Source organism: Micromys minutus, assembly GCF_963924665.1.
Source record: "Micromys minutus genome assembly, chromosome: 1".
Classification (NCBI taxonomy): domain Eukaryota; kingdom Metazoa; phylum Chordata; class Mammalia; order Rodentia; family Muridae; genus Micromys; species Micromys minutus.
This window is the reverse complement of record NC_137969.1, coordinates 128,534,721-128,561,691: the sequence shown is the minus strand read 5'-3', so window position 1 is coordinate 128,561,691 and position 26,971 is coordinate 128,534,721. Positions and strand designations below refer to the sequence as shown.

At 38.1% G+C, this 26,971-nt stretch overlaps 1 protein-coding gene across 2 annotated transcripts in view; it reads left to right on the top strand.

The window, feature by feature from the left end:
* NFXL1 (nuclear transcription factor, X-box binding like 1) overlaps window positions 1-24,641 on the top strand; it is a gene marked incomplete at its 5' end in the record, with an annotated part of 44,227 nt that extends 19,586 nt beyond the window's left edge. The window contains 11 exons of one of the 2 annotated variants that reach the window (XM_080910592.1): window positions 7,558-7,678; window positions 7,893-8,052; window positions 8,764-8,855; window positions 12,018-12,039; window positions 12,411-12,551; window positions 14,176-14,342; window positions 15,719-15,788; window positions 20,264-20,368; window positions 22,080-22,166; window positions 22,885-22,938; window positions 23,764-24,641. In XM_080910592.1, coding sequence (XP_080766718.1) covers window positions 7,558-7,678; window positions 7,893-8,052; window positions 8,764-8,855; window positions 12,018-12,039; window positions 12,411-12,551; window positions 14,176-14,342; window positions 15,719-15,788; window positions 20,264-20,368; window positions 22,080-22,166; window positions 22,885-22,938; window positions 23,764-23,937 — 1,193 coding nt within the window. In that variant the 3' untranslated portion in view covers window positions 23,938-24,641. Of the gene's footprint in view, window positions 1-7,557; window positions 7,679-7,892; window positions 8,053-8,763; window positions 8,856-12,017; window positions 12,040-12,410; window positions 12,552-14,175; window positions 14,343-15,718; window positions 15,789-17,551; window positions 17,624-20,263; window positions 20,369-22,079; window positions 22,167-22,884; window positions 22,939-23,763 lie in introns of those variants that run through there. The other variant, XM_080910593.1, reaches the window with a different exon arrangement.
* Between the last annotated feature and the right edge of the window lie 2,330 nt (window positions 24,642-26,971).

Sequence of the window (26,971 nt, the reverse complement as noted above, 5' to 3'; positions counted from 1 at the left end):
CAGCCTTGGCTGGGCTCTGCAGCCATCAGGCATGTGCATGGTGCACAGACATACAAGCAGACAAAACACCCTCCCTCCAGACAAACACACCAGCAAATGAGCAAAGTAAGTGAGGAAAGAAATAGGATTTCTGGGGAAAGAGAATGTGGACAGGGCCACGTAAGTTATGTTTCAAGCGAAGGCTTTTTTGTGAGCAGTCTGACTACTGTGAGGATTGCGGAAGGGGAGGTAGTAGGAGTCTCCTCAGCAGCAGTGTATGTAGCAAGGCTACTTGGTTTTCACACGTGGTTTTACATGGATTCTATAAATCAGTCTGCATTGAATACCCATTTTATACCATTTGACAAAATATGAGCAAATTAGAGATGAGTCTAACTCATGCATATGTTTGTGAAAGTATTAAAATTTTAGGCACCCTGTCATCCAGTTCTGTAGTACTGGCTGTCCAGATAATCAGGTGTCACAGTGCGTCAGGTTTATTCCAACCTTTATAATCTAGTGGGATTTTTTTTCAACTTTATTTAAAACAAAACAGAGATACATATACAGATTATTAAAAGCATTTTAGTGTAAATATATATGAATACATTTTTCACAGTACTTGATTTTCTTTCTTTTTTTAATTGAACAACTTTATTTTAAAAAACAAAGATAAATGTACAGATTTTAAAAGCATTTTTGCATAAAACGGTATATGAATACATTTTTGTCAGTACTTGATTTTTTTAAAGGTTTGGTAGTGTGCATTAAAAATCTTACTAGTTACAATGAGCATAAAGTACATGTTAAACAAGATGTAACCTGGAAGCAGTCAAAGTTTTCTTGGAGTACTTGATTTTCTTAAAGGTTTGATAATATGCATTTAAATCTTACTATTTACAAAGATCATAAAGTACATGTAAAACAAAACATAATATGGAAATAGTCAAAGTTTTTGGTATGTAAAGATTAAACATAATGATTTTTAATTACCAAAAATTGCCACAAGGCTATCTACTTAGCTCTTGAGTTATTAATGGCTTAAGGTCTAGCTGTACCCCATTCTGAGAGGGTGCTATATACTTATTATTATTGCTTTTTTTTTTTTTTTTCTAAGAAGGACTGAGGCTTCCACTTTTTGGCCTTTTTTTTTTTTTTTTTTTTTTTTTTTTTTTTTTTTTTTTTTTTTTTTTGGAGCTTCATATAGTCTGTGAGTTGTTTCAGAGCTTTCTGAGGCTAGTATCCAATTATCAGTGACTGTATATTATGTCTGTTCTTTTGTGACTGGGTTACCTCAGTCAGGATGATATTCTCTAGATGCATCCATTTTCTTAAGAATTTCATAAACTTGTTGTTTCTGATAGCTGAGTAGTACTCCATTGTGAAAATATAGCACAATTTTTGTATGTATTCATCTACTGAAGGACATCTGGATTCTTTCCAGCTTCTAGCTATTATAAATAAGGCTGCTATGAACATGGTGGAGCATGTGTCTTTGTTGTATGTTGGAGCATCTTTGGGGTATATGCCCAGAAGTGGAATAACTGGATCTTCAGGTAGTACTACGTCCAATTTTCTGAGGAATCACCAGACTGATTTCCAGAGTGGTTGTATCAGTTTACAACCCCACAACAGTGGAGGAGTGTTCCTCTTTCTCCTCATCCTCGCCAGCATATGCTGTCCTCTGAGTATTTTGATCTTAGCCATTCTGACTGGTGTGAGTTGGAATCTCAAGAGTTGTTTTGATTTGCATTTCCCTGATGACTAGGAATGTTGAACATTTCCTTAGGTGCTTCTCAGCCATTCGATATTCCTCAATTGAGAATTCTTTGTTTAGCTCTGTACCCCAGTTTTTAATAGGATTGTTTGAGTCTCTGGTGTCTAACTTCTTGAGTAATTTGTATATATTGAATATTAGACCTCTATCAGATGTGGGATTGGTAAAGATCTTTTCCCAATCTGTTGGTTGTCGTTTTATTTTCTTAACAGTGTCCTTAGCCTTACAGAAACTTTGCAATCTCATTAAGTCCCATTTATCGATTCTTGATCTTAGAGCTCAAGCCATTGGTGTTCTGTTCAGGAAACTTTCTCCTGTGCCTATGTGTTCTAAGGTTTTCCCCACTTTGTCTTCTAATAGTTTCAGTGTGCCTGGTTTTATGTGGAGATCTTTGATCCACTTGCACTTGAGCTTTGTACAAGGAGATAAGAAAGAATCTATTTTCATTCTTTTGCCCGCTGACTGCCAGATGAGCCAACACCATTTGTTGAAGAGGCTGTCCTTTTTCCATTGAGTGTTACAGCTCCTATGTCAAGAATCAAGTGACAATGTGTGAGAGTTCATTTCTGGATCTTCTATTCTGTTCCATTGATCTACCTGCCTATCTCTGTACCAGTACCATGCGGTTTTAACACAATTGCTTTGTAATAGGGCTTGAGGTCAGGGATGGTGAGTCCCACAGAAGATTTCTTGTTGTTGAGAATATATTTTGCTATTCTAGGTTTTTTGTTATTCCAGATGAATCTGCAAATTGCTCTTTCCAACTCTATGAAGAATTGAGTTGGACTTTTGATGGGAATTGCATTGAATCTGTAGTTTGCTTTTGGTAAGATGGCCATATTTATCCCATAGGTTTGTATATGTTGTGCTTTCATTTTCATTAAATTCTAGAAAATCCTAATTTCTTTCTTTATTTTTTTCTTTGACCATGCTATCGTTGAGTAGAGCATTGTTCACTTTCCATGTGTATATGGGTTTTTTGTTGTCTTTGTTGTTATTAAAGACTAGCCTTAGTCTATGGTGATCTGATAAGACGCATGGGAGTATTTCAATCTTCTTATTTCTATTGAGTCTTGTTTTGTGACTGATTATATGGTCAGTTTTGGAAAAGGTGCCATGAGATGCTGAAAAGAAGGTGTATTCTTTTGTTTTAGGGTGAAATGTTCTGCAGATGTCTGTTAATTCCAGTTGGTTTATAATCTCTGCTAATTTCACTGTCTTTGTTCATTTTCTGTTTTCATGATCTGTCCATTGATGAGAGTGGGGTGTTGATGTCTCCCACTATTATTGTGTGTGGTACAATATATTTTTTGAGCTTTAGTAGGGTTTCTTTTATGAATATGAGTGCTCTTGTATTTGGAGTATATATGTTTAGGATTGAGAATTCATCCTGATAGATTTTTCCCTGTAATGAGTAAAAAGTGTCCCTCCTTATCTTTTTTGATAACTTTTGGTTGAAAGTCTACTTTATTCGATATTACAATGCCTACTCCAGCTTGTTTCTTGGGGCCATTTGCTTGGAAGGTTTTTTCCTATCCTTTAACTCTGAGGTAGTGTCTGTCTTTGTCTCTGAGATGAGTTTTCTGCATGCAGCAAAATGCTGGATTCTGTTTATGTATCTAGTCTGATAGTCTATGTCTCTTTATTGGGGAATTGAGTCATTTATGTTAACAGATATTAAGGAGTAGTGATTGTTGTTTCCTGCTATTTTTGTTGTTAGAGGTAGAAATATGTCTGTGTGTCTTTCTTCTTTTGGTTTTCTTGCTTAGTTGTTTTCTTGCTTTTTCTAGGATGTAGTTTCTATCCTTGTGTTGGGTTTTCCATGTATTATTCTTTGTAGGGCTAGATTTGTGGTCAGATATTGTGTAAATTTAGTTTTGTCCTGGAATATCTTGGTCTCTCCATCTATGTTGATTGAGAGTTTTGCTGGGTATAGTAACCTGGGCTGACAATTGTGTTCTCTTAGGGTCTGTATGATGTCTGTCCAGGATCCTCTAGCTTTCATAGTCTCTGTTGAGAAGTCGGGTTAATTCTGATTGGTCTACCTTTATATGTTACATGACCTTTTTCCCTTACTGCTTTTAGTATTCTTTCTTTGTTTTGAACACTTGGTGTTTCGACTGTTATGTGTCTGGAAGAATTTCTTTTCTGGTCCAATGTATTTGGAGTTCTGTAGGCTTCTTTTATGCTTGTGGTCATTTCATTCTTAAGGGTAGGGAAGGTTTCTTCTACGATTTTTTTGAAGATATTTTCTGTGTCTCTTAGTTGATATTCTTCGACCTCTTCTATTCCTATTATCCTTAGGTTTGGTCTTCTCTTTGTGTCTTGGATCTCCTGGATATTTTGGGTTAGGAGCCTTTTGGCTTTTGCATCTTCTCTGACTGTTTTGTCTATGTTTTCTATGTTGTCTTCAGCCCCTGAGATTCTCTCTTCCATTTCTTGTAGTCTGTTGGAGATGCTTGCATCTGTGACTCCTGATTTCTTTTTTAGGTTTTGCATCTCCAGAATTGTCTCTTTTTGTGTTTTCTTTATTGTTTCTATTTCCATTTTCAATTTCCTCATCTCTTTAGTTGTGTTTTCCTATAGTTCTTTGAGTAATTTTCGAGTTTCCTCTTTAAAAGCTTCTATTTGTTTCTGTGTGTTCTCCTGTAATTGTTTAAGGGAGTTATTCATGTTCTTCTCCAAGATCTCCATCATCATCGTGAAGCATGATTTCAAGTCTGAGTCTTGTTTTTCTGGAGTTTGGCAATCCACTACTTGCTGTGGTGGGAGAGCTGGGTTCTGATGTTGCCAGGTTGTCATGGTTTTTATTGCTTAAGTTCTTTCGCTTTCCTCTTGCCATCTTGTTGTCTGTGGTTATATGTGGTCTTGTCAGTGACTGACACCTGTTTCTCCTGTGGATCTGAGGGCTGTGGGCTCAGGAAGAAAGTTGCTTCTGAGTGTTCGGCTTTTTTGTGGGCAAGCAGTGAGTTCTGGTGGCAGGTACTCGGCTGTCTTTGTAGGCTCAGGTCGGGGAGCTCTTCTGAGGCTGTTCTGGGAGCTCGGCCCTTTGCCCACTGGTCCTGAGTACTAGTGGTGGGGATCTGGCTCTTTCTCCAGGACAAAAAGGACCCTTTTCCAGCGAGTACAGCACTCTCTGCTCACTGAGAACTCACAGTGTGCCCTCCCTGGGCCTTTGTGTCAGGTTCACCTATGGTCCAGGTGTAAAAGCGCCCGTGGAGCTGATATTCCAGAACCACCTTCCCCAGGCAGATCAGGATTCTCTCTGACACAGTCCTGGGCACCGCCTCCAAGCACTCTCTGTGCTCTGGGTACTCACTGCACAACCTCACTACGTCTGTCCCCCAGGTTACTGGTCTAGGTGGAAGAGTTCCTGGGTGTCTGGCCTGCCAGCACAGCCTTTCCAGGTGGGCCTAGTAGGTCTTTTTCATCCAGAAAAAAATATGTTAAAAAGGAAGTGGGCATAGTTTGTCTGCTAAAGGATATCTGTAGGAAGGCTGCAACAAGCATCACTCTTATTGGAGAAATCTCAAGATGCATTTCTCCTATCCTTTGAAGCACATCTATAAATAAATATTCATATCCAAAAAATATATGTTTGGTGTTGAAATCCTTGTGACACTTTATTTGACCTGTGCTTCACAAGTTACATAAGAATGGGTGTGGCCACTGATATGGAATGGTAGTCTTTAAAGCTGTCATTTTCCTTATTCCTGTTTTTGTAATGGCTTGTAATTTAATGGCTTAGGTGGCTGCTTGGTTTCTCAGTCTGGATTTTGCAAATTGTCTCTCTGGTATTTTTTAATGTTTCTTTATCCTCTGCCTTTTCTGATAAGTTGTTCAGTCTAGAGTTTTGAACAGATTCAATTTTTTTTTGTGACTTTGGTTATTGTGAAAGTGCTTACTAGCTCCCAGAGAATCTTCCTAGAGCCTAAGATGATTATTTAGAAGATGATTGTATCACTCTGAACATTAGTTTAAATGAGTTTCAAATGAGAATCTTGATTTCATACTATTTTCATCACTCTAGTTGCTTTCATATCAGACTTGTACTGAAACGCTTAGGGAGAGCATCCTCGCTGCACACTGTGGTGCATATGAGAATCTGACATACACGTCCACTTGAGTGCAAGGTTACTGTGCGGTTCTGCAGTTACTGGAAGCCTGCCCATTTTGGCTGTTAGTGCACTCACTGGTCATTGCTTGTCTGCTTTTTAATTTTGAAACTATAATTGCTGAGACTTAATTTAGCCTACATAAATACCTGTCTATGTAATAAATTCTTTTGATCAATAGGAAGACTGTTTAGATAACTTATTTCTTACTGTTTTTGAGCTTTGATTTTTTAAAAAAAGTGTTGCTGTGATTTTGTCATGACAGTAAGGATGTTAAGTTCCTCTCTGAATTGTTGAGTATGGATTAGAAGCTGTTGTTAAGTATAGTACTGATATGATTATTATTTATGATTATGCTAAATGAGAGTGACTTAAATGTCCCACTAATGTGAAAACTACAGCATTCTTTGGAAAGATCAAAATAAAACCTAGTCTTGTAGATAAGAATAACTGGATTGTTTTATTGTCATGATTGAAATTTCACTGGATTATACTTAGAATACTAAAGTATAAAGTTAATAATTTTGTAATAAGGCATTTCCTTGTAACGTTTTCTTCCTTTCATTTTCTATTATTTAAATGAAATTGCTAGTTCATTTTGTTTTAGAGTGATTCTTTTTTAACTTCTAGAGTTTAAATATTCTATTGATTTTTTTTTTTTTTAACCAAGTTAACTACTTTGTAGTGTTTCTTTTGATCCTGACATCTAGGAAACAATTTCTTTAACACTTTCACTCAATTAATTGAGGACTTTTAATTTCATTTTTGATGGAATTCTATTCAGGGAAAATTACAATAGGATGAAAATCATTAGATGATGTCAGAGATCCTTAGGGAAGAATCACGTATGTTGTGTGTCAAGGTTTCTTTCAGGTTGGGCATGTTGGCACTGATGGGGCTGAGGCCAGTTTGAGGCATCTAATGAGTCTGCCTCATGGCCTGCCAAAGTAAAGTTTTCTTTTATTTTATTTTTAGGTATTTTTAACAAATAAAAAGCAAAATCTAGTAACTTTTTTTGGAAATGTTTAAAAGAGAAATATTTTAGAATGATGTCTTAAGATAAATGTTTAGAATTTAGTTTCTTATGAAGCATAAATAATGGAAAAGAGACCATACTCTCTCACTGATATAAAACCACAGGTCATGAGAGAAAAGCTGCTGGGTTTGGGGGAGATTTATCAAAATATAATGTTCTTGGATAGATATATGTGTAAAAACAGGTCAAAAGATATTGTTAGTGTTAGATTCTGCAAGAACTTACCTACTTGTTTGCTTGTTGTGGTTTTGAATAGGTAGCATGTTAAGTTTGTTACTTAGAATTGGCATACATAAGGAAGGGCAAACAAATCCTAGGTGTGTAATGTGCGAAATGAAACTTGTGAATGTGATTGTGTACTAAATCCAGATCATTCAACAGAACCCTACCCGGGTTTCTCTAAGCTTGCATCCTTCTGAGCTATTCTCCTAAGTTTGAACAGTAGAAATTAGTTTTTCCTATTTCCTCTGTAACTGTGGAGTCAAACACTGATGCACATAACCTTTGTGCAAAGCTTCTTTTTCTTAATGTACTAAGTATTGTTCATATTACTAAAGGCAGTGACCCCATTGTATATTATGCACGTATACTGTTTGATTAACGTTAATGGGCAGTGTTTTGTAAGTCAGTCAGTGTGTGTCTTTCCTCAGGCAGTTGCTATCCATGTCCAGAAACGGTAGATGTGAAATGCAACTGTGGGAACGCAAAGCTGACAGTGCCCTGTGGCCGAGAGCGGACCACAAGGCCACCAAAGTGCAAAGAGCTGTGCAGGTTGGTATGAAGCTTCCCATAGCCCGACGTCTGATGTCTTCCTGTTGAAATTCATACTGATTTTTGATTATGTTCTAATTTTATTTTGTGTTAGTGTTTTCAAATAATATTCATAGTGTATTCCTTTTCTACGATTTCATAAGATATTTAAAATAATTGCACTTTAGATGTATTGTTTAGTTGTCAAAGGTAACTTAAAAACTTTCTGATTTAGTCGACCACCAACATGTCATCACACAAGTCAAGAAAAACACCGCTGTCACTTTGGCCCATGCCCACCATGCCATCAGCCTTGCCACAAAGTTCTGGAGAAATGCGGGCACTTGTGTCCCAGTTGGTGTCACGATCAAGCATTAGTCAGGCAGACCGGCAAGGTAAGGACAGCGTTGTGAATACTTTGCTGTGGGTTGTTTCCGTCGGTGATTATCTAAGGTGTGCACTCTGCTGAGACCTGAGGCGTGGGGAATCAAGGGTTGGTCTTTTGTCATGAAAAACTCACGAAAGCTGGTGTATTGCTCAATGGTGGGACGTCCCCAGGGTTTCCATGACCCTAGGTTCATTCCCCAAAACTGGAAGGAAGATAAGGGTTAGGAGGAGAAACTAATAAATATTTAGAAATATAATATGATAATCATATTCAAATTAATTTGCCAGTTTCTCTTCAAGTATGGCTGTAAGTATAGATATTTGTTAATTTACTTTATAGTCCACTTACTCAGTATTTATGAGCCCTGGCTATATGTCAGGCTCTAGGTGATAAGGAACATATGGAGGATGGCATTCAGTGGGTAGATGTTGGAGTTTAAATGTTTGTCATTTTGCTTTTGGCTTACAAGAGTTTAAAGAGGCTCTGCTGGCTTAGTTGTACATTTTAATCTTGGCATCTGCCTCAGTTTTTAATATTGAGTGTGTGTGGAGAGGAATGATCTTTACATGCAGATGGAATAAAATAATTCAGTAAAAGCACTCAGTTGAGCACTTGGATGGGGTTCAGACTGTGTAAGCAAAAGATTTGTTTCCCTAGGGCCATAGGAAGGTGTGTGGGGCAGTGCTCTGACTTTACAGTGCTTGTGCTTTACTCCTAGCCCCAGCCGTCAGGCCCTTGGGAGCAGCCATCTGAGCCAGCATTCATTCAGACTGCATTGCCTTGTCCTCCGTGTCAAGTTCCCATGCCTGTGTAAGAGCTGCGGTCTGACACAGTATCAGCTGTGCCTTCTTTGTCTCTTAGGTTTCGTCATCAGTGTAGGCCTGACCTGCAAGCTAGTCTCCATGATCTAGTTCATTCTTTCTCATCTGTGTTTGCTACGATACTTAAACTTCCCATGCATGTCTGTTTTTATGTGTCCTCCTTTAGCTTTCCATAGCCACAGGTACTGACAGTTATGACGTCCAAGAAGCTCATTATCTGTTACTTTTCCTGGTGATCCCCATGCCAGGGTTAGGTGGCAGAACAGAAGACAATGTGTAAAGGAAGCATTGGGAAGCCAAGGGAGGTTTCCTGAATTGATAGGAGCGATGGAGTTGAACCTGGAAGAGTGCCAAACCTTTGAATGTTTCATCCTTTCAACAGAGACTGGATTAGAGGGAAAAGGAACAGTTCTGAGAAGGAACATATTAGAAAGGGGGTTGCTAACTACAGCTTAGTTAACTTGGGTATTGATCTTTCAAAGATAGAATTCTGGTTTTCTTTATTTCTAAAAGTCACTTTTCTTCTATAATTTCCCTTCTACTGTGTCACGGTACATACTCTCTTTTACGTGGTTCTGGATTCAGTTTACTTGCATGTTAATCTTTTGAACGTGTTGGAGAGATAACTCATTGGTTAAGAGCAATTCTCTTCTTACAGAGTACCTAGTTTTTGATTCCCAGCACCCACATGGCTGCGTATAACCGTAACTGTCTCTAACTCCACTTTCAGGGGATCTGATGTCCTCTTCTGGCTTCTGTGGGTACCATGTATGTCTGCAAAACACCCATACACATAAAAACAGAATAAATATTTTAAAAATAATTTTTAAGTTTATGAGTGGTAAACACGCCTGTAATCCCAGCATTCAAGAGGCTAAGGCAGAACGATTACAAGTTTAAGGCCAGTCTGGGCTGCCTAGTGAGTTGAATCCTAGGATAGCCTGGAGGACAGGTCCTGGTGTTTTGTTCTGTTTTTACAAAGAAGAAAAGAAAAAAATTTCCAATACTTTTGCAGTATTAGTGTTATTATCTTGTATTCTTATGGTGTCCTTTTCTCTTTATTTCTGATTTTATAATCATGGAAATACTAGGTTTCCTGAAAAAATTGGGAACTGCAGGTTAGTGTGAATTCTTCAAATGTTTGTTAGAACTGCAGCTTCTCATCCTGGGCTTTCTGTGATGGTTTTTGTCTGTTCCAGATGCCGTACACAGTAGTAGGAGTCATGCAGTGGGAAGCTCTTCCATACTTAGCCCTGGTCACTTAGCTTAGGAAGTAAGGCCACTGTATTTTTTCATGGGTTGATAACCCAAACTCTTTGTTTTTAATCATTGAATAACATTATCACACTGCCCGGACATCTCATAGTTGACTTGTTGATATACTATTTTATTTTTGAGAACTTTATGGACTGAATTGGGATGGTATTCAGCCCTTTCTCCCTTCCCTAGCTCTTACCAGATCCATTCCTATCTTCTCACCCACTCTCAACTTTATGCCTCTTTTTTCCTTTACTAGTTCACTGAGTCTGTCTGATTTTATTCAGACCATATATACTCATGGGTGATTCCACCCATTCACCTGTTGAAGGACATTTGGTTGCTTTTAAAAACAATGCTGCTATTCATGTTCATGTATAAGGTTTTGTGTCTGTATACCTTTTAGCTCATTTAGATAAGAACCTAGGAGTGTAACTGTTGGACAATATGATGAATATGTGTTAAGCTGTGTGAAGCTGTCAGAGTGTCTGCCATGTGGTATGGCAGTTTGCATTTTTGTCAATCACAGGCGGTCTTGCTTTGTATCCTGTTAACGTAGGGCATCGTTGGTGTGTTAGCTGTTTTGTTAGCTGCGTAGAGGTATTGCCTGTTAATTTACACCTTCCTAATGACCTGATGCCCACTGTCTTTTTACACGTTACTTTGGCATTTTTTGTTGTTTTGATAAGGTTTATTTTTTGCTCAGGTCTTTGATCATTTCTCTCACAGGGTGGTTTGTTTTTTAAGCATGAGTTCTTTGTGTAGTTTACCAGATGTGTTTTCCAAATGCAGCCTGCTCATCTGTGTCTCGTCTTCCTTCTGTAAAGTTCAGTAAGTTAGAAATTACCATTTGCTTTTATGAATTATGCTTTCGGCATTGTTTCTAAAAATTCATCTTAACACCCAGGATTATTTAGGTCTTATCCTGTGTACTAGACATTTGTGTTTTGTATTTAGGTCTGTAATCTGTTTTGAGTTAACTGTGAAAGGAATAAAGTCTGTTTTCTCAGTGGACATATATTTGTTCCAGCACTCAACATTTGTTGAGAAGAAAATTTCTCCTGTAATTTGCCTTTGTTTTTGTCAAAGATGAGCTGATTTTATTTGTCTGAGCCTACCTCTGGGCTCTGTTGTAGTTTATTTACTTATGTTTCTGTTCTTTGGTCAGTACCACATGGTCTTGATAACTGGAGTTTATAGTGAGTCTTGAGTCAGTGCATATTAGTCCTTTAGCTGTGCTCTTCCTCAGGATTGAGCTGAGTGTTTTATGTTTGCTGTTTCTTTTTTTAATATAGACTTTAGGTTAAATACTAGAAATTTGCCTTGTTTGTTTTGGTTTTTGAGCTAGGGTACCAGGTAGCCGAGGATAGCCTTGAGCTTGCTTTGTAAGAACTCATACAGAGTTCAGGCCGGCCTTGAACTCCTCATCCTACTGAGTCTTTCATCTGAGTGTTAGGGTTGCAATGGTGTGCCATCATGCTTGGCTTTGGGTGAGGATTTGGAACTATGTTAAATGTAGATGAATTTAGGAAGAAATGTGACCTTAAAATTGAGGTATATACCCTTCTGTTTTTAAACATGGAATCTTTATTTAAACCCTTACATTTTCTCCTCAGCATTGTGTAGTTTTTAAAAGTCATGGCAGTCAGTTATACACTTAGATTTATACCCATTTTATTTTTGTGTGTTCCATTGTAAATAAGTTTCATGTCCCAGTTACTCCCTGCTACTCTTTTACAAAGACTTGACCCATGTGTGTCAACTTTACATTCTGTATTTACTATAATTGCTTATTTCTAAGTGCTTAACTTTTACTTAATAGAAGCTAGTGTACTTAGTATATTTGTTTTAGATGCCCTTCTTAAAAATGTTTTCATTTTATTTTTTCTTGCAGGGAATGTCTGGGGCAGCATGAGGTGAGTTATTGGTATAATCTTTAAGTTTAGCTTATAATCTTAACCACTTCTGTCCTAAAGTTGTTAGAAATCACTTGTTGTCTCTCATTGTTATAAATAATGCACATGGTTATTAATTTAAAAAAATCTACATTGCTTTTTTTGTGAGAATTAGTTTCTGTGTGTTCATTATTTAAATACTAAAGGTTTTCTTTCTGGCATCTATTTTTTAGAGGAATGTTTTGACATTTTGATATAAATGTTATTATTGGAAACATGTTAGACCATTGTGAAAGTTGATCTTAAATTAGTCATTTTGGAAATATAAGTGCAGAAATTTTATGTACAGACATGTGCTGTGCTAGTTGGCTGTTTTTGCTTTCATTTTCAAGGTGAGCCCACTACCATGCTATGCTGTAGGGCCCTATTCTTGCAAGAGACTTTGTGGAAGAATGCTGAGCTGTCAGAATCATAAGTGCGTGAAAGAATGCCACAAAGTGACTGAAGTTGATGGCTGTACCAGCAAAGATAAGGTAACACCCTTAGAACGGCAGGGTGTATGCTGACTGTGTCCTTGAAACACTTCAGAAAGGGTACCACAGTGTGTTACCATTCACATGAGATGTTACTCACTTTCACTTTTGAGAAGACATCATTCTCACTGGCCTGGAACTCACCAAGTAGACTATAGTCTGGCTATCTAGAGGATTCCAGGGCTCTGCCTGTCTCTGTTTCCCTAGTGGCAGGATTCTAAGCATGTGTCACTGTACCCATGTGGGTTCTAGGGCTTGAACTCAAGGCCAACTCCATCTACATAGTGAATTTCAGGCTAGCCACAGCAACATAATGAGACCCTTAAAACAAAAGACATTGTTTATGGAAGATTATTTTTTAAAATAATTTGAAATGCTCTTTTTAAATTCTTAATACCAAAAATAGTTTTGATTTTTTTTTTAGAAAAGGGTTTTATTATTTTAAAATTATGCATGCATATATATTTTTTTGTGTGTAGATATGTGCCCAAGTGCGTAGGTTCCCACTGAGTACCCCCAAAAATGTTGGATCCCCTGGGGCTGGAGTTACATATGGTTGTGAACTACCTAATGTGGGTGCTAGAGACTGAACCGACCCTCTGTAGAACAGAAGTGTTCTTACTCACCAAGCTGCCCTCTAGAGACTGATCACCGAGGATTCACTGATAGCATTGTTATAGTCATGACTTCATTTAGGACATCGTAAAACATTCTGAATCTTTAAGCCTTTGTGTCTGTATCTGTAGCTGTTTACAAACTTTATTTTAATGTAACATTTGGAAAGAATATATGACAGTTAAATTTTTTAACCTTTTTTGATAGACTCTAAGCTCAGTTATATGACCATATCATTAGAGCAGAGGAAAGTGTAGTGTTTAGCTATATTTAGGTACACTTTTGAGTCTAACTAAACTTTGTATCTTAACAGTGTATTATAGTTTAGTGATGATTGTATTTGTTGGGTTAGAATGTATTGATAATTTTTAATGTTTTTGATGTTGGTGGTTGGTTCTAGAAAGTAATTTGCAGTTTTAGTAGGGCTACTTTGTATAGCCAGAAATGTACAGGCGAGGTAGATTGATTGGAAGTTTATAGGCATAAGCATTTAAATTATATTAATCCTATTGACAATTTAGTTATTTTTATCTTGGTTGACTTTTAAGATTAAGAACAGGTACCATTTCATTAGTGGAATGCCTCTTATTTTGTTGCATGTTTGTGTTTGTGTCTGTGTATATGTCTGCAAAAACCAGAGGTCAGCATCAGACATCCTTTTCCTTCATTCTTCACATTGTTTGGAGACAGGGTATCTCACTGAACTGGGGACTTTCCATTTGCTATATCCACTGGTCAGCAATCCCCAGGCCCTCCTGTCTCTGCCTTCCTGGTTAGTACAGGTGTGTGCCTCTACAGCTGGCTTTTACATCTGAGCTGGGGTTTGTACCCGGGTCCCTGTGCGTATGCAGCAGGCATTATACCTGCTGAGTAATCTCTCCAGCCCTAGTAATTTTGTACTTCTGGGGCTTAGAGAAGTGCTTTGTTCTAGTGGGATATCTACCTTTAATAACCTCAGTACGTGGGCATGTTAGGTATTCTGGTGATTTATTTCCTGGTTACTTTTCAGGCTGGCCCAGAATGCCTTCACTGTGAAGAAGGGTGCTCTAAGCCACGGCCTGCGGGTTGTCCTCACCCTTGTGTTTTGCCATGTCACCCTGGAAAATGCCCTCCTTGTGTCCAGATGCTTAGAATAAAATGTCACTGCAAGATCACAAGCCTGTATGTGGAATGTAGGTAAGTAGACTGAAGAATACTCTTGTTTTGCTATGATTCTTAAGTGACATCTCTGAAGAATCCTCTATAATATTTAGACAACATCTTGTGTTGCTGAGATGCTGGAGGCCGAGCCTTTCAGCAGGGACTTGAAAGGAGGATGAGCAGTATTATCTTCCAGTGCCCCACTCTGATGTCAGCCAGTCAGACTCTGCTTTTTAGGGGTTTGTAGAAGATTGGCTAGGTAGAAAGTTATATCACTGCTTTCAGAAATGTGAGTGCCCTATAGTAAAAGTAAAGCATTTAAATGATGGTGTAAACCTAAAAACCTTTTGGATAAAAATTTGACTTGTTGATACCTACTTAGGTTTTTTTTTTTTTTTTGTTTGTTTTGTTTTGTTTTTTGTTTCCCCTGAGATAGGGTCTCTTTGTGTAGCCTTGGCTGTCTTTTGCTTTGTGGACCAGGCTGGCCTTGAACTCTCAGAAATCTATCTGTCTCTGCCTCACTAGTGCTAGGATTAATGGAGCATAACACCACTGCCTAACTATTTTGTTTTGTTTTATTTTTTGATCTATGTTTTTAAAAGGTAGATCTGTATTATTACAAAAAATTCTTGTTACAGAATTTATCATAGTGGTATCTGCTTTTGTCTGTTTTCCTTACCAAAACACACATAGAGGGAAAAAATGCCATTGTCTTCTTGATAGCTCTAACACAATTTACCATTTATAGCTGTCACTTTTAGTTTAGGCTTCTGGAATTTAGAGGCTTGTGGGAGTGTCTTCAGACTAGTTTCTGTCTCCTTTGGGAATGGTTCCATCTGGTTTTCAGTATTTTCCAGATTTTTAGAATAATAAGAACTCATGGTTAATTTTGGAAATATGTATTTTGCTTGGAAATTGCTTGATATGTTTTTGAGTTTAGTTTTAGAATAGTTCTTCAAAGTAGTTGCATATAATTTTCAGAAGTCAATTTTTTTTGTTATTCTTGAGTGTTTATTTTCTCTCAGAATTTTTTAAATTATTTGTGTGTGTGTGTGTGTGTGTGTGTGTGTGTATGTATGTGCATTGCACACCATGATACATGTGGGGGTCAAATGACAACTTTGTAGAGTCATTTCTTTCCTTCTACCTCTAAGTGGGTTCTGGGGATGGAGCTCAGGTTGTCAGGCTGTGCAGCCAGTGTCTCGAACCTGCTGAGTCATCCCACCAGCCCCCATGGTGACCCAGTTGAGGATAACTTGAGACATAAGTAAATAATAATTTAAATGTTCTGATGGGAGAAAAACGAGAAAGTAGATACTTTTATGGGTATGCTTGAAATTGTGGCCACTTAGAACACATATATGAAAAACTGGATTTGGGTTTGAATGTCATCAAAACTTTTCTATTTTTAGAAAAATAACTACAGCTGATGTGAATGAAAAGAACCTCCTCAGTTGTTGCAAAAACCAGTGCCCCAAAGAGGTAAGCTATAGTTGTTGTTTAAGTGGGGTTCCTTGGACCAATGTCCTCGGGGGATTTCTCTGTGTTGTTGGCTGCTCTAGTTCAGGTTTTTTTCTGGGCCCACTAGAAATGAGCTGTCTGCAAATACTTAGGGAGATTCTCCTCTCTGTGGACTTAGGTGCTTAGGACTGGAAGTGACCCTTTGGAGGGATTTTTTTTTTTTTTTTTTTTTTTTTTTTGAGAACAGAGTTAAAGCTAGCTTATGAAATTTATTATATAAGGTATTGACTCAATGCTTAGTGTCTAAAATAAGATTTAAAACTGTGTCATAGGCAGTTAGATGGTAGATTATTGAAAACAAAAACAAGAAGGTGCATTTGTACACATGAGCATGTTTGTTTTTTTTTTTTAAGTAAAATATGAAGGTCCAGTATAAAAGGAAAGAGAATGAGAAACACTAAGTATGAAGGGTGTAGATCATGGATGACGTTATGATCTTGTTCTTTGTTTTGGTGCTGTTTAAGCTCACAGCTTAATTCTGTTTATAAATCCATTAAATTGTATATGCTTTAGGTATGATTTATTTGGGTGTATGATATTTTATTTATTTGTAGATTTTAAAAATAATAATGTTTTAAAAATAAAATGTTACCTGTGGGCTTATATTTTTCAAAACTTACTTTAATAAGGGTTCTTAAACACTTCAACTTACCTCCCTTATAGCCCACCAACCAAAGATATGGGAGGAAAAACATATATGTACATAGCACATTTGTATTATTTAACACAGGAAGTCAGTGTTCTTCTGTTCTACCTCATTAAAAGAACAACAAAAACAACCCAAAAGCTTTGATGCTATCTCAAAAGTCTATCAAAGTCTTGGCCTAAATGCATTTCTCTCTATTGTAAATGTTCCCTAACCTTTTCCTGGTTGCAGCGGGTGTTCATGTGCCATGGTGACAGCTCTGTGGCATTGTCTCCTCCACTTGTGTGTGAGCTCTAGAGACAGACTTGGCTTGTGAGGCTCAGTCATCAAGCCTGAGCCGTTTGACCTGCTGAACTATGTCACTGTCCCCTACGGTTGCCTTTTACTTGCAGCCTTTGCTGCTGGTATGTGTGGCTACTTATTGCCTATTTTAAAAAGCACATACTTTTATGATTTCCTTATTTTGTCAATTTATTTTGTCACATGAGTACTCTATAGTTTATGGATAAATATTTGGGTTATTTCTAGTTTGGAGTTGTTACCAAAAATCACTTCTATGAACACTGGCTGCTTTTGTGTGTATACAGATTCCTGTAGGCACATAGAAATCATGAAATTCCTTGTCCACAGGGAATGTTTAATTTCAGCTTTAATAAAGCATATTGAATTGATTTCCAAAATGGATGTATTTATTCATAACCAGTGAAATTTCTAATTGTGAAAAATTATCAGGTTTTCCTACTTTTATTATGCAAAAGTTTCTATTGTTGCCTTGTTTTTTCTTTTGTTTCATCTTATGATTTTACTCCTGATCAGTAGTGAGTGATTCTCTGTAGGATTATGGCCTCACTTTGTCTTTGGGTGTTTGGAGACATACAAGCACAGTGTATTAGTGAGCACATTTTATTTCTAGTTGTGAGCTATAGCACTAACTTGGAGTCACTTATAGATATACATATAGACAAGGTATCCTAAGGAGGTCATTGGGCATCGGCATACAGAGTTGAAAGGAAATGGCTTACAGCCAAGCATTCAGCAGTGTAGGATCTCTGTGACCTGACGAAATTGGCTTCTGCAGTGAGATGACTATCCTGCCTCCTCTTCCTGACTGGCTGATCAAAGGACTATGTCAAAGACCATCTTCAACATCCAGGGTAAACTGAGGTGGGACATAGAGTCAGAGAGTGACTGTGGCCAACAAATGCTCCCTAAGGAGGTGGCAAAAAACTCTTTTTGGCCAGTGAGAGACTTCTTGGAGGCTGGTGTAAAAAGTATAGAAAGTGGGTAAAATTCATACATGCATACATGTAAACACACACACACACACACACACATACACACACACACACACACACGGTACATGAAGCAACTTCAACAATCTCCAGTAGCTTCACACGTACATACACAAATACATATATACATATAATCACTCACACATTGGGTGGATGAGCAACTCCAGCCACTTTACATACAGACACATGCATGCACTTGGTGTGTATGCAAGGCTCCAACAACATTTTTTTCCTCTCACAGCTTATATCTTTCATATAAGATTTTTGCAAAATCTTTCAAGAAATAAAAAACAAATCACAATGTGGTGACATTCTATTTTTCTTCTAGTTAATGATTATAATGAGTGTATGTAAGAAAAAGAACCACATTCCCCAATACTCTCACATAAATACACATTTTGTGTATTACAAGTGAAAAAACTAAATTTTTTTAAGAACTCACATACATTTGTGACTAAGTAACTCATTATAGATTAACAGTGTATTCAAACAAGGTAATATTCTTAGCCAGTTTCTCTTGCTGGGAGGCTGCAATTTATAGTTATGAAGAAAGGATCTATTATTTTTATTATATAGCTTAAAAAATAATCTTATAAAAATTTTAAAGGAATCAAAAATCTAAACCTTTATATAAAAATACAATTATCAGGCATTTCTACTTTAGATCCTCAGGGTATAAATTGACAGTTTTTTTTATTAAATTATATCAGGAAGGTGAGGGCAAAAATAGGTATAAGAAATTAGTCATCATCTTAATTACTAGCCAAGAAAGAAAGTCATAGCAGATGGTACTAGTCTGGCCGCCATTGTTCTTGTTCCCTGACCTGGAAAAACTCCTGGCTCAGCTATTAAGTGTGCTTTTCTGAGCTTAAAAATGCTCCCCAAGATTTCCTATATCCGCACCATTGACAAAACAACCTAACTTTACTCATAGCCTACGTCTTCAACTTCTAAGGTGGTCTTTGCTAACTATGTCTCTTAGCTTTTTTCTGAAGGTGATGGATGGATCTGTTGTAGCAGCAATGCTTGGAAAAGATCAATCACTATTATTGTAAATGCTCATGAGGGGCTGGAAACCCCTTAGAATTTTCATATAACTCATAGATTAGGAGGGACACAAGGGCAACAAGCATAGCAGAACTCCACAACAGTACAAAGTCCTCAGGCTTCCATCTTTCTGAGGCACCCTGTCACGATATTTCCCTGGCAGGCCTCGTTCCATGACTTCTAAGGACTTGTCTTGTCATAGGCAGCTACAGACATAAGGCAGGAAGCTGGAGTAGCTAAGGAAGCCGTGGCTATGGCATCAACTGTTGAAGTGGAGATTGAGAATGCTAAGATATGTAAATAATTGTAAAAGAAATAGGAGAACCGGGTGGGCCCTGCTTCATGACTTGTCAGTTCCTACTGGGGGAAGGCAGGAGCATTGTAGACTGACAGATGAGATGGCAAGGTCAAATAAAACATTTGAGAAGACATGTATAATTGGGGCCAGAAGATCCAGCCAGAGCAGGAGACTTGCGTGCTGTGGTGGAGTTCTGAGAAGTGTGAGGACTTTAGGATCAGGAAGATGTGATACCAGGTCAGTGACTCTCACCTTTTCATGAGCCTCCAGTGCATTGCAGGAATGTGCGGTGACAAGTGGGGGGCCACACTGTAGTGATGATTCCTTCTGTGGGGTTTGTCTGCTTTTATTCTTTTTCACATTTAGAATTACTGATTTCAAATTAAAGTACGAGATGTAAGTAAAAGAGGATGTTTCATGTGAAAGACTCGGGATAGAAAGATAGTAAATAGTTAAAGTTAAGGAACACTTAAACATCATGGCAACTACTGAGTTGTCTTTACTATACATTTTGTGTCAATGCAGTGTCAAGGTTAAATATTTTAGAGTAAAAGACTAAGCAATTGTGACAGTGACAAGAAAGCTTCCTTTCTCATGTAACAATAAGGATGGTAAGGAGGAGATGGTGTTCCTTTGTTCCATGTGTTCACCCAGCTAGTTAGCCAAGTTAGCCAACAAGTTAGCTAGTTGGCCAACAAGTCAGCTAGTTAGCCAAGTTAGCCAACAAGTTAGCTAGTTAACCAAGTTAGCCAGGCTAACTGTTTCTCATGTGGTTTCCAGTAGTGCTCCAGCTCTTCTCATCGCCAGGACTCTGGGAAGGAAACACATAAAATCCCATTCTGAGTGCTTTAAGGCAAACATCACTTAGATTGATTTCCCCTTCATTGGCTTAGTCACCTGGCTGTAATGACAGCATGTCATGTGAAATCTAATCCTGAAGGTAGAGCTTCAGAATATTAAATTTTTCTAATAAAATAACTTGTATCAATAATTATAATCTGTCAAAAGAAAAAAGTTGAAAGGCCAGTTCATCTATTATTTAGGATTAGTTGGCATTGTGTATGTTGGATTCTGTGAAAACAACCATTAGTGAGGAAAGGAAGGCAGAGGATGACCAAAATGTAAATGACCAATTGTTTTTTTGTCATGTTAGCTTCCTTGTGGCCATAGATGCAAAGAGATGTGTCATCCTGGTGAATGTCCCTTTAATTGCAACCAGAAGGTAAAACTTAGATGCCCTTGTAAAAGAATAAAACGGGTAAGTATTTTAAGTAATAAAATTCCTGTGTGTGTTGATAGTTTTTGGCTTTAATTTTAAGGTTTTTATTTTTTCTTTTTGTTTTTAGACTCTTCTTATTATACTTAAACTAAGCCTAGTTGTTTCTGTAAATACTCATTAAAAAAAAATTAGCATTGGCAGTCCAATTTTCTGTGACTTAACAACAGAAGATGGTTTTCTTTGCACCAAGCTCAAGACCCTGTTGTTGGAATAGTACTAGTGAGCTCTAAATTGAAACCTTTGAGCAAAGGGGCTGGTGTGAATGATAAAGTGAGTTTCATGAATTAAGAAGTGGTCTGGAATTAGGCTTGTTGTCCTTTCATATGAAGGTTTTTATTTGCTAGTCTCCTTTAAAAATATGTAATTGAAAAGACTTTATAGTCACAACTTCATAAAATAGCACACAAACCTAGAAATAATAATGTAAGAGTAAAAGCAGTTACTGGAAGAATAGACAGGGGAAGCCTGAGGACCAGAGAGACATCAGCAGAGGTAAGAGGACAAGGAGGGCTGCGCACTTCAGGCAGGGACGCGCTCTTTTGTTTGCCTTCAGCGGCCATGCTGCGGTTAGCAATGTGTCATGCTCTGTCACATCTGTACTTGTTTCCGGATCACTTTCTCTTTGCATTCATTCTTTATTCTTCGAGCAACTGACATTTGTTGAAGTTCTTTTTATGTGGCTCTTATATTTCCTTTATTTCTATAATCTCACTGTTTTTTCCTATAGTAGGTAAGTTCACTGTTTAAATTTGTGTTTATTTTGCATTTAAATTGGCCACATTTACATAAAAGCAGTTTCCAAGCTGTTTTTAATCTGGACAGCTATTCAGTTTTGTGACAGATCATGTCTTGCCCAAGTGTAGTTTTCTACCAATTTAGTACTTAGGCAGTGAAGGATTTTTACAGGAACCTAAAATAAATGTTAATAGTTGAAAGAAAGGTATGTAACTCTTCAGGACCACTGTAGGCTCTGACTGTTGGGGTAGCTGCACTAAATACCTGTATAGTGAGGTAGCATGAGGCACCGTTGAAGATTTGGCTCCTCACTGCACTACTCACAGTAGTGAGCAGTCAGCCTCAGTGGTTAATGCTGTTCTATCAGACAGCTGACAGCATTTTCTTATCTCAGAAAGCTCTGCTGGACATTACTGTTCTAAAACCTTCTCGAACATTTCCTGGAAGCCCTGGAAGGTTAACAAGAGGAAATAAATATAAATGATAAAAACAAAATTTAGCTGAGTTGACAGAGGCATACAGTAAATTATTAAGTTGATTGTTTTAATTTTATGGTTTTTATTATCGTCATTAAATAGAATAGGGTATCCCTTTACTTAGGCTCAGTGGTTAAGAGAGCATATTGCTGTTGCAAAGGACCCCATGTCTAACCACTTACCACACCCTGTAGCTCCGGCTCCAGGGGATTCTGTGCTGTTTTCTGGTCTCTGTGAGCACTGCATTTATGTGCACATACCCCCAATTAAAACATCTGTCTGTCTATCTACAGATAGATAGATATGAGAATGATATTCTTTAAGGCACAGGAGAATAAAGGAGTAATCATTTGAACCAAGATACACAATGTTTAATAAATGTAACATTTACTACCTTCAGCTGATAGGTGGTTTTGCTAGCATACAGTTGTGATTTGAAAGAAAAATTGACTAAGTTTTTTAATTTTGGTTGTTTGTAGGAATTGCCTTGCAATAAAATACGTGAAAGTCAGGTTTCAGTGGAATGCGATGCAACGTGCAAGGAGATGAAGCGGAAAGCGTCTGAGGTGATGCCTCACTGGGGCTCTTACCAACGTGCTGAGGGCCTTTATTTGCTCCATTTTCTGTATGCTTAGTAAGACCACGAGGGCTTATATTACTGAGGCTACCTGTATAGGTTTATTTTGAGCTTCAGGGTAGTTTTATTGCTTGCTGTGTGTTCACGCTTTTTGTCTTTTTGTACCCGTTAGTGTATTTAGCAGTTGTTTTCATGGTATAGTAGTCTTCAGAAAATTGGGCTGAAATACACAGACATAAGATCTAGGGTACTTTGCGGTTTGAGATGTCTTTAGTGTTGACTCTTCCTACTGCACTGACAAATAATTGGTTTTATTGATTCAAAGTCTTGCCTTCCAGACACTTTTGAAGGAAATGCCCAGTTTCTACTCTAGAAAAATGTGGTATTAATAATTGATTTTTAGATTCTTAATATGTGGTAGCTTAAGAGAAAAAGTTAAAGGTGTTTTAGTTATAGATTCCTAATACGATAGAAGGAAATGTTTAAATCATAACAAGTATAGCACAACTATAAATTATATTAACCACCCTGAATCCATTAGATGGAACCTTGGTAAGACTTCCAAGTATAATATTTGCATTCTTCATAGGCTTTCCAATGTAAGATTACCAAAAGTTGCTATGGATTAATAGAACCTGGGTGGGAAGATGCCAAAAATCTACAAAAATTTGATAACTAGTTGTTAATAGACTTTTAAATGTACATAGGTTAAAGAAGCAGAAGCCAACGCTGCTCTGGAAGAAGAGAAACGAAGACAGCAGGTACCTCAGAGATGGGCAGACTTGTCTTCCATAGTTGTTGTCCGACTGCAGCATGGGTGGCCTGGGGCAACTGAATGCAGCACAGCACTGAGTTTGTCCTGTGTTCCACAATCCTCTTGAACTATTCTGATTTCTTCTGTGACAGTGCTACTTTATATTAAATTAAACCCACGATAGATGGTCCTTACGTGTAGCTTATGACTATAGTAAATGGGTATATTTACATTTTCTTCAGCCCAACTGTTTTGTGTAGATAGTATGTGCTTATTTCATAGTCAGGTGCTGTGTTCTGTGCTGCACTGTTATATCGGACCTCAGTGCTTACCAATGGAGAACAAATGACATTTGAATGACATTTGACAATGGCTAACACTCCAGGTTATCCTCTTTGACAGTTGGTTTTTATAATTGTTCCTAAATTAATTATTTGCATTAAAACATGAAGCATTTTCTCCTTAAGGAATTTTTACTGTATCTTATAAGGGACATATGTGGAAGAGGTGTGTCATATTGATAAGGAATCTAGTTGAGGCATCGTTTTTTCTTTACTCATTTGGATTTCTGTGCCATAAGCCACTTGGTCTTTTTTCCTTTATGATAAAACGGCAAAAATTGTTTGTGGAGCATCTTTGCATTTGCAAGAAGGTGCTCTTGGTGGTATAAAGTAGTGTTGAATTCAGAGCTGTTGTCTATTACATGTTCAGTATCAAAATCAGGCTTGTAGTATGAAAGAATGGCTTTATTGCACTCTATTTCTATTTAAATAGAGAGTTGCAAATCAGTATATTCTTTGGATGTAATACAAACAAAACTGTTTTGCTTTAGGCTGAACTGGAGGCTTTTGAAAACAGACTGAAGGGCCGTCGGAAGAAGAACAGGAAACGAGATGAAGTGGCCGTGCAGCTCTCACCTTGGCAGAAGTATAAGTCCTACCTCCTTCCGGCATGTGGAGTCGTGGTGGCAGTGCTTGTGTGGTACATCTTTCCTGGTGTGGATTAATGATCCTTTAGATTTTACATACCTCAGACTGGAGTCACATAAATGTTCAGTCTAAGATGTTAGAAAACATGCACTGTAGCACATGATACGCACTCACATTCCTCTCTGTGTCCTTGTCTGGCTATAGGTAGGACAGGTTGTTTAGTGTTCTCGGAATCAGTACAGCTCCCAGGGGCAGTGAGGTACTGTCTACATTCAGGATGACTGCAGCTATAAAGCAGGTTAGAAGCTTAGCCAGCAGCATCGCACCTCTGTGTGTTAAGTTAGTCTTTGCCATCAGATATGTCCACTTCATTCATTTTGTGAAGTCAGATAAAACTGAGCCATATGTGCAGCAACAGGGATATTTCTCTGCTCACTTACTGGGTACTTTTCTTGATCATGTAACTTTCTACTTTTTTAAAGAAATGATTCTGTAAAGGAATCTTAAATTCTAACAAGAAGCTTTATAGTTAGATTTCAGATTATCAGAGAGGAATTTTTATTGGTCATTGAAGCAAATTTTACACTGCATATTCCTCAGAACATAGAAACAAGTGCCACACTAGGTTCCTCTTAGGAGGTTTTTGGGATTTTTGTTTTGGTGCAAGAAGCTTTAACTGATGTTGGCATGTTTTGTAAAACTTGTGTGTATCTTTTTATGATAATAATAAAGGAAAACTAATATTTATGAGCAATATGTGCTGAACACAGGGCTTGTGGGCTTTATGTACTTGATTTCTTTTTTTTACTGTAATTCTTGATATAGCTGATAATAATCCATTTTGTGAAATCAAACTGATAGAGAAATAATAAGCCAAATCACATAGATTTGTAAGTCATTTAAAGTAGTTTTGCTATTTAATTTTATGATTGTTTTCATTAAAATTTTTCATACCAAATTTGTAATAAAGAATATTATTGTTCAAAATACCCAGGAGCTCCTGTTTCAGGTTAGACCTCAGTATTGATGGGCAAAACTATAGGGATGTAGGACACAGAGCCATTACGAGTAGTAGATGTGCATTTTCAGCATCACTCCAGAGGAAGAGGATAAATCTGCAGAAGCGAGCAAGTGAAGAGTAGACTCAGACAGTGAGTGTGGTGTCAGGTTCAAAGGTTAGCTCACTGTCTGCCCTTCCAGAGGACTCAGGTGTGATTCCTGGCATGCACCATGCACGTGAACATCCAGCCCCCCAGCATCAGGATGCTTACAACTGGTGAACAACAAAACACATGCACACGTGAAACAAAGATAAAGAAGCTGTTTAAACAGCAACCGTGGTGTAGAGAGTGATAAAAGGTGGAAGTGTATTAGTTCCTGCAGGTGAGAAAGTCCCTCAGAGAGGGGTGCTTGAGCTGTGACTCCCAGCGGAAGACTGAGGGAAAACTTTATGAAAAGAGAAAGCAGTAAGTATGAAGTCATTAAATTTGGGACTTAATGCCTATGGCATGACTGAAGGTCAGAAAGAAGGGCTGAGAAATGAGAATTTAAGTTAGATTTAATTTGAGAAAGCAGCAAAGTCTAGGCCAGTCCTGCTGAGTGAGAGACTAGCTAAGGATTTGGGTTTTATTTTAGTTGGAGTGGACAGCACTGAACGGTTTTAAGCTTTGTTTTGGATTTTGCACTTGCTGGCTGTATGGAAAACAAAGACTACAGGGGGTGGTTCAGATGTGGGGCTTGGGGGACAGAGAGGAGACAGCAAGCAGTCCAGGAGGCAAAGCACTGGGGACTCACTCAGTCACAGGGACTCTAGTGACTGGCATGAAGATGCTGCAACAGTTTCTGTCTGAGAAGATGGAGGAAGTGAGAACCTTCCGCAAGGCCAAGTGAAACCACTTTTGTCTAAACTCATGAAGTAGAACGCCATCCTTTTCATTATGGTGTTAGACAACAAAAGGAGGAATGAGAAAGTTAATCCTAGTCACCAGGAATTACAGAGTTCATCTTCTACTACTTTTACCTCGTGACATTAACACAAGGTAAAAAGGTTAAGTTTTGTGTTTACATTTGTGGACTATTTATGGTGAGATTTATGAGATTTGGTGCAGTGTAGACATGCCCATCCCCAACACCGAGTGTTTGCATTTCTGCTGCTAATGCTCGTCACGTGGGGTGCAGCTTGATCTCAGGAGTCGTGGATACTGAACCTGGCGTAGGAGCTTTGCTGAAGCACGACACCGGCTGTGTTTACTTTTTGTAAAGAACTCTCTTAATACTTGAGTTTCATGGCTATTAATGTCAAGGACTTTAAATGCAGGTGCTCGGGTGTTCTCTGGACGTGTGTAGAATATTAGCATCAACTATCCAGAGCTTTAGTTTGCTTCTTTTCAAGAAGCTCGTGTTTTATGTAGCTTCTCATCTCACCTCTGATGTTCTTTATTGATACTCACAGAATTCTTTGTTTTTCTGAGTCCCTAGTCCTGTGAATTGCTCTCCCCACCCCAGCTGTGTGCATGGTTTGTAGTGGCTTCCTCCACCTAAGCAGACAACGAAGGAGTGATGAGCCCGTTACGATACAGTAGGGAAAATGGCTCCTTTTAAAAGAGAAGCTCAATACCAAAGGTGACTTTCTCAGCTACAGGACTTTTATAATCACAATTATTAAAGCACTCTAAAATACTCCAGTGTCCAGGGAATGGTGGCGAATGAGAATCATACCGTCACCCGGGAAGTCGAGAAAGGAGGGTTAATGGCATCTCCAAAAACTAGAGGTGCCATGGAAACCAAGATCTCTGGGGCTAGAGGGGTAGTAAGGTGACCTGTGCTGTTAGTCTTCCTGTTCTGGGAATAGAAAGTAAGGCAGATGGACAAGCTCTGGAGCCCAAATTGACACAAGATCTCTCTTCTGTCCTGTGGAAGTTGCCTACTGCCGAGTAGCAGTCATGGAGCAGCCTAACCCTGGGTGTGGGGCCCTTGTCACTAACAGGTTTCATAACAGTGGTGACTGCCTCCTGAAAAAGACAGACTTGGGAGAAGTGGGAGGAACTGGGAAGCCCCTGTGCTCTCCAGACACCTTTAAAAGACCCCAAATGAACAGCTATTCATCTTGAA